The 7,734-nt window shown below is 51.4% G+C and overlaps 1 protein-coding gene across 2 annotated transcripts in view; it reads left to right on the top strand.

The window, feature by feature from the left end:
* Positions 1-666: 666 nt before the first annotated feature.
* LOC119951659 (sodium- and chloride-dependent neutral and basic amino acid transporter B(0+)-like) overlaps positions 667-7,734 on the top strand; it is an 86,098-nt gene continuing 79,030 nt past the window's right edge. The window contains exons 1-2 of one of the 2 annotated variants that reach the window (XM_038774846.1): positions 667-992; positions 5,153-5,306. In XM_038774846.1, coding sequence (XP_038630774.1) covers positions 921-992; positions 5,153-5,306 — 226 coding nt within the window. In that variant the 5' untranslated portion in view covers positions 667-920. The remainder of the gene's footprint in view (positions 993-5,152; positions 5,307-7,734) is intronic. The other variant, XM_038774847.1, reaches the window with a different exon arrangement.

The raw sequence follows: 7,734 nt of genomic DNA, 5'->3' as shown, positions 1-7,734 counted from the left end.
CAGTGTCACTGGAACAGAGAGTCTCAGTGTCACTGGAACAGAGAGTCTCAGTGTCACTGGAACAGAGAGTCTCAATGTCACTGGAATAGAGAGTCTCAGTCTAACTGGAACATAGAGTCTCAGTATCGCTGGAACAGAGAGTCTCAGTGTAACTGGAACAGAGAGTCTCAGTGTAACTGGAACAGAGAGTCTCAGTGTAACTGGAACAGAGAGTCTCAGTGTCACTGGAACAGAGAGTCTCAGTGTCACTGGAACAGAGAGTCTCAGTGTAACTGGAACAGAGAGTCTCAATGTCACTGGAACAGAGAGTCTCAGTGTAACTGGAACAGAGAGTCTCAGTGTAACTGGAACAGAGAGTCTCAGTGTAACTGGAACAGAGAGTCTCAGTGTAACTGGAACAGAGAGTCTCAGTGTAACTGGAACAGAGAGTCTCAGTATCGCTGGAACAGAGAGTCTCAGTCTAACTGGAACAGTGTAATTGTAGTGTAACAGAATTTCAAGGTCTATTTTTATACTCTGATGTGAACTAATTCAGTCTAATCCATTGTTTTTAAGTCCAAAATTTAACAAACAGTTGCGGAGTTCTGTTTTTCCTAAGCTCCTCATTAATGCTGATTCATTGGCTCCTCTCCCATTTCAAACCAGTTGATGCAGAATGGCTGAACTTTGATGCTGAATACTCTTACACATTGTAGCTAAGAGACGCATTTGGGCCATTATATTCCCCTTTTCTGGGAATTTGGATGGCCCTCATCACGTTCCTTTCAAATCACATGCCGAATATTTCCTGCACTTTGTCCTGCTTTCGGACTCTGATTCAGAACTCATGCCTTTCACCAGAGTCACTGCAGCAGTGACATCTCTTCACACTGGACACCCATACCCTCAGTCAATGCAAAATTGTTCATCATTCTTCAATAATGGGAAAGAGAGATCTGGCTTTATCTGCATTCTCACAGCATGATCATCAAACGTACCCTCTAGATGACACAGTGAGTAATTTAATCAATAAGTAAAGTGATGTAAAACTCTGAGAGACGATGATTTGGGGATTTCGGTCCATGTGATTTACAGAGTCTCTGGGCTGAATTTTCTGATTTTGAGGTTATGTCCAGAGCATGTTTGATTTGATTTGATTTGATTTATCGTCACATGTACCGAAGTACAGTGAAAAGTACACAGGGAGGTACACAGTATGTACATAGTAGACACAAGAATAATCAACAGGGAACATTGACCAAATGGTACATCAACAAAACAGTGATTGGTTACAGTGTGGAACAAGGGGCCAAACAAAGCAAATACATGAGCAAGAGCAGTATAGGGCATCATGAATAGTGTTCTTCCAGGGAACAGATCAGTCCGAGGGGGAGTTGTTGAGGAGTCTTGTAGCTGTGGGGAAGAAGCTGGTCCTTTGTCTGGATGTGCGGTTCTTCAGACTTCTGTACCTTCCCCCTGATGGAAGGGTCTGGAAGAAGGCAATGCCTGAGTGGGAGGGGTCTCAGATAATGCTGTCTGCCTTCCTGAGGTAGTGGGAGGTGTATACAGAATCAACGTGGGGGTGGCAAGCCTGGGTGATGCGCTGGGCTCAGTTCACTGCACTCTGCAGTTTCTTGCGATCTTGGACCGAGCAGTTGCCATACCAGCCGGTGATGCAGCTGGATAGGATACTCTCTATCGCACATCTGTAGACGTTTGTGAGAGTCGATGCAGACATGCCAAATTTATTTCGCTTGCGCAGGAAGTAGAGACGTTGTTGGCCTTTCTTGACTGTTGCATCAATGTGAGTGGATCAGGACAGACTGTTGGTGATGGAGACCCCCAGGAACATAAAGCTGTTGACCATGTCCACTTCGGAGCCATTGATGCAGACGGGAGTATGGGTCGTGCTATGCTTCCTGACGTCGATGATCAGTTCCTTGGTCTTTCCGACATTTAGAGAGAGGTTGTTTTCGGTACACCATGCAACCAAGTGATTTATCTCCCTCCTGTAGTCTGATTCGTCGTTGTTTGAGATACAACCCACCACAGTCGTATCATTCGCAAACTTATAGATTGAGTTGGAGTTAAACCTTGCCACACAGTCATGGGCATATAGGGAGTACAGTAGAGGGCTGAGCCCACATCCTTGCGGGGCCCTGGTGATGAGGATTATTGTGGAGGAGGTGTTGTTTCCAATCCTGACAGATTGCGGTCTGTTGGTGACGTAGTTGAGGATCCAGCTGCACAGGGACGGGTCAAGTTCGAGGTTGCAGAGTTTGGTTATTAGTCTTGTTGGGATAATGGTGTTGAAGGCGGAGCTGTAGTCTATGGAACAGCAGTCTTACATAGGTGCCCTTGTTGTCGAGGTGTTTGAGTGTTAATTTCAGAGCCAGTGAGATAGTGTCTCCTGTGGACCGGTTGCGGTGATAGGCAAACTGCAGTGGATCCAGACCGTCTGGGACGCTGGCAGTGATCCGTCACATGACGAGCCGCTCAAAGCATTTCATGATAACAGACATTAGGGCCACAGGTCAGTAGTCGTTGAGACTGGCTACCTTGTTCTTCTTTGGTACTGATATTATGGTGGCCTTCTTGAAGGAGGTGGGGACCTCAGAGCGGAGGTGCGAGGTGGTGAAGATATCTGCGAATGCACTGGCCAGCTGGACTGCGCTGGTTCTGAATGCTCGCCCAGGGACTCCGTCGGGGCCTGTCGCTTTCCGCGGATTCACTTTCAAGAAGGCAGCTCTTCCGTCCGAGGCTGTAATAGTGGGTATGGGTGTGTCCAGGGCTGTTGGGGCGGGTGACACTGATACATTGGCTGACTGCTCAAAGCGGGCGTAGAACCTGTTCAGATCATCGGGGAGGGTTGCTCCAGCCCCAGATATTCCGCCTGGCCTTACTTTGTAGCCTGTGACCTTGTGTAGGCCCTGCCATAGTCGTCGTGGGTTAGTGTCTTTGGCCTGGGACTCTACTTTGATGCGGTATTGTCTTTTTGCATCCCTCATGGCTTTCCGTATGCCGTACCTCGATTTCTTAAATGGGTCGGGGTCGTCAGACTTGAACGCCTCCATTCGGAATTTCAGCAGGAAGTGAACCTTTTGGTTGAGCCAGGGTTTCCGATTGGGGAATACCCATATTGTGTTTGACACACTTACTGATGAAGTCTGTGACGGTGGTTGCGTACTCGTCCAGGTTAGCTGCCACGGCATTGAATGTGGGCCAGTCCACAGTCTTCAAGCAGTCCCGGCGGATGTCCTCAGATTCCTCGGACCAGCACTGCACGGTTTTCTTGATTGCTCAGCACGCTTGCATTGTTGTTTGAAAGCCGGAAGGAGGAATACCAACCTGGGGTCGGATTTGCCAAAGTGTGGTCGGGGAGTGGAGCGGGAGGCTCCTTTGATGCTCGTGTAGCAGTGGTCCAGGGTGTCTGAGAAGGACTTTCCTGAGGTTGGCCTGGTTGAAGTCTCCAGCCATGATTGTCAGGGGAGATTTGTTTCTAGGTTGTTGATGTTGGAATGTAGTTCGTCAAGTGCTTTCTTCACTTCCGCCTGGGGTGGTATGTAGACTGCTGTGATGAGTACAGAGTTGAATTCACGTGGGAGGAAGAAGGGGTGACACTTCATGGTTAGGTATTCTAGGGCTGGGGAGCAATGACACGCTAGCGACACCACATCCGAGCACAGGAAGTGTTGATCAGGAGGCAAACACCCCAGTCTTTCTACTTGCCTGAGGCCTTCGTGCGATCCATTTGGTGGATTGAAAAACCTTTGGGTGTGTCTGGTCTTACGACAAAAATGTCGGCGCCACCCCCGCACTGATGCTCCGCCCCCGGGTTCGCCTGCAGATACGGATGGAGAATTGCTGTGCCTGTGGCGATTTGCAGCGGTTGCAATGTACAACATGGCGTCGACTGTGACCGGAACCTGGCCTGCCAGATAGTGCCTCCCCCCCTGTAAACTACCCTCAATACTGCTGGACAGCCCCCCCACCCCCACCAGCACCCCCCCTCCCCCACCCACCCGCGGAACGGCTCTCCCCAACGGCTCACACCATACAGCATGGCGCCGGCAGCGCACGGACCCGGTCTGTCAGATAGTGCCCCCTTGGAACCCTCCTCGCCAACCCCAGACCACCCCCACCGGTTCCCCCGGCCCCCACCCCCAGCCCATTGGGGGCAGAGCATCGGGGGGGGGGGGGTTTCAGTCGACATCCTGAGGCAATCCCGACGGCGCGCGACGTACACACCGATGAAGCCGGTCAGGAGGGGGCGGACCGTTCAAGAAACCGTGCCGCCCCTGATTTCGGCGTCAAAACCATTTCTCTGGCCCACCTTGCCACTTAACAAATTACCTCCCTACCCAGTTGGCACGCCGCTCACTCCACCAACCTGCTACCTGCCACACAGCCAGATGGCTCCATACCACTTTGCCACCCCAACGTGCTACCCACTTACCCATTGACCTCATTCACCCATGCTGCAAAAAGCTATTTAAATACCCCAAAGCTTTTCACTGTGTTCGTGAATTAATAAAGGCTTGCCGAAATGCAACAGCTAGCAACTTAGAAAGGGGGCATGATTTTACCTGTCAATCCTGCACTATGAAGAAGGATTTCCAGAGATGGTCTGCTCCATATTCCTGAAAAAATTTAGTTCAGAAGTTTGGACTAGAATGTGGAGCTCCGACACTGTGTAAAAGAAAAATAGGAGTCGAGTGTCAATCTGATAGTCATTGCGAGCCCTCGGAAGATTCAACCCAGAGTCTCTGTAATGGTGAAAACAGTACATTTTTCTTGAGTTCCAGTCTGAGAAAGTCTCATTTATGAGTCGGTCACTTCACAGGAACACAGGAATTAGGAGCAGAGGTAGGCAATTCAGTCCTTCGAGCCTGTTCCACCATTCAATCAGATCATGGCTGATCTCTTCCTGCTCTCAAATCCACCTCCCTACCTGTTCCCCATATCCCTTTAACCTATTTTTAGAATCAGAAATATATCTGTCTCCTTCCTGAAACCATTTAATGATTCAGACTCCCCCACACTATGGGGCAGTGAGTTCCACAAATGTACCATCCACTACGAGAAGTAGTTCCTCCTCATCTCAGTTCTAAATCCACCGCCTCTCAACCTATAACTGTGACCTCTCGTTCTTTTCCTCTCTTTCCCCCCCCAGGCTGTCACCAATGGACATGTGGGTGAAAGTGACGAGAATGTGGAGCGGGGCAACTGGTCCTCGAAGACTGAATACTTGCTCTCAATGATTGGTTATGCAGTGGGTCTTGGTAACGTCTGCCGATTCCCGTACCTGGCTTACAGAAATGGAGGAGGTACTGTAAAATACAGGGCAGGGAATAGAAGGGATAAATACCAGGAAATTCTCAAGATATTCCCTACCCTTTCTCAAAATGGCGCCATGGGTTTGTTTCTGCCCATCTGAGGTCCATACAGGGCCTCGGTAGAACAATGTAACTAACAATTGGATTAGTTAGAAAATAGAAAATTAATAATTAGGTTATTACACTGACAAACCTGGTGTCTTTTCCTCAGCGGGATTCTCCATTGGCTGACGCCGAAATTGGGAAACGCGATTCGGTGGAGAATATGTTCCGATGCCGAAATCATGGGAGGCGCCGATTTGACGGCAAATCACGATTCTCCATTACCTCGACAGTGGCGCCAAGGTGGTCCAGAACACACGTACAATAAACATAATTTGCATATCATTAGCAGGCCTTACCCGGTATTCTCCAGGCCGGGTTTGCTGGGTGGGGTTGGGGAGGGGGGGGGGGGGGGGGGGGTGACAGGAACAAACCGAGTGGTCAGGGTGACCCCCCCTCCCCCCCACCCGGCGGGACGGTGGCTATGTCTAGGCATGGATCACCATGGCTGCAGCCTGCAAGGCAGCCATCTCTTGCTGTGCACCCCATTGACCGTGCGCATAGGACCCTGGTTTTACAGAGTGACACTCATCCTAACACTCCACACCCCACGCCCCCATCCCCGCGCCCCACCATCCGCCATACCACCCGCACCCGGCCGCCACCCGCCAGTTGGTCATCAAGCAGCCCACCCACGGCAAAGCCCACTGTAGCCCCTTTGAAGGCATTGGACGGGGACTGTGGAGCATACCACTGGCATGGACAGTGCCAGTCAATGGTGCCCCTGGCATCAGGGACAGAACCAGGGTCAGGGCCAGAATCATAGAATCATAGAATTTACAGTGCAGAAGGAGGCCATTCAGCCCATCGAGTCTGCACCGGCTCTTGGAAAGAGCACCCTACCCAAGGTCAACAACTCCACCCTATCCCCATAACCCAGTAACCTCACCCAACACTAAGGGCAATTTTGGACACTAAGGGCAATTTATCATGGCCAATCCACCTAACCTGCACATCTTTGGACTGTGGGAGGAAACCGGAGCACCCGGAGGAAACCCACGCACACACGGGGAGGATGTGCAGACGCCGCACAGACAGTGACCCAAGCCGGAATCGAACCTGGGCCCCTGGAGCTGTGAAGCGATTGTGCTATCCACAATGCTACCGTGCTGTCCTCACGTTGGGGCCAGGGGTGTCGAGCTTGCGGGGGGGGGGGGGGGGGGGGTGTTGTAACGTGCAGGGGCACAGCCCGCTGTGCTAACTAGGGCCACCATGTAGCCCGTTGGACCTGGTTGGGCACGAGGGTACGCACCATGCTCTCATGCTGGCTTTTCACCCCCTGCAGACAATGGATATTAGAATTCAACCAGCTATGGTGGCCTTCCTGCTAGTCACCACAGCCCTGTGGGATGCCATGCGGCTGTACCAGCTGGAGCTGCTCGAGGAGGAGGAAGCTGCAGCAGTGGAGCGTGCAGCAGCAGAGCGTGCCCCAGTGAAACAGAAGGCAGCCGCCCAGAATGGAGAGCCGGACGCCCAACAGACTGAGGAGGAAGATGTGCCAAGGAGGTGCCACATGAGGCCTTGTGTGTACTGGCAGCATCTGCCATTTGACAACCTGCCAGCTGAGCAGGAAGACAGCGGGGCATATCTGCCAAATCATGACCTGGCATCGCGCAGTTATGGGGGAGGACTCGCGCTCCCCGCAACCATCAAGGTGATGGTCGCCCTGAACATTTACACGGCGGGGCCCTTCCAGGCGTCGAGTGGGCATCTGTGTGGTAACTCACACACCGATGCATCCCAGCCCTCATAGAGTCCCTATGTAACGAGTCGGCACAATACATCTGTTTCAATGTGGACTTTGAGGTGGGTGAGGGGGAGGGGGAAGGTAGTGTGACGGTAAGGGGGAGGGGGAGGATGGTGTGGGCGTGGTATGGTGGGGGGGTTGACACACATGTCACGGGGAATCGCAACTCAGCAGGGTCTCACTTCCTTCCCCGCGGCGGAACTCCACCCTTTCCTCCGGGCTGCGACCACCTCCAGAGGGAATATTTGGGCCAGATTTTACTGTCATGGGTGTCATGACTGGTCTCCAGATGAGGTTCCCAAAATTTCTAGCCCTGGCATTGTTACCATCTGACTGGGATACACACAGATTATTATACCTCAGGTGAGGAGGAATGGACTGGCTCCCTTTCTTTAGTCAACCCCTTCTGCTGGTCGCAAAAACATTAATCGAAAAAAGTCCTTTCCTTTGCGGATCCCAGGTATCTTGAATTAAAGGGAAAGTGAGTTTCATTACTGAAGGCAAGAAAATGATCAATCACATGTACAGGCATTCATACAGATTGGAATTGAGAATTGAGTCCAAAGTATG

This window comes from Scyliorhinus canicula, chromosome 17, assembly GCF_902713615.1.
Source record: "Scyliorhinus canicula chromosome 17, sScyCan1.1, whole genome shotgun sequence".
Lineage (NCBI taxonomy): Eukaryota > Metazoa > Chordata > Chondrichthyes > Carcharhiniformes > Scyliorhinidae > Scyliorhinus > Scyliorhinus canicula.
The sequence above is the reverse complement of the archived record's forward strand: the minus strand, read 5'-3'. Positions and strand labels throughout refer to the sequence as shown.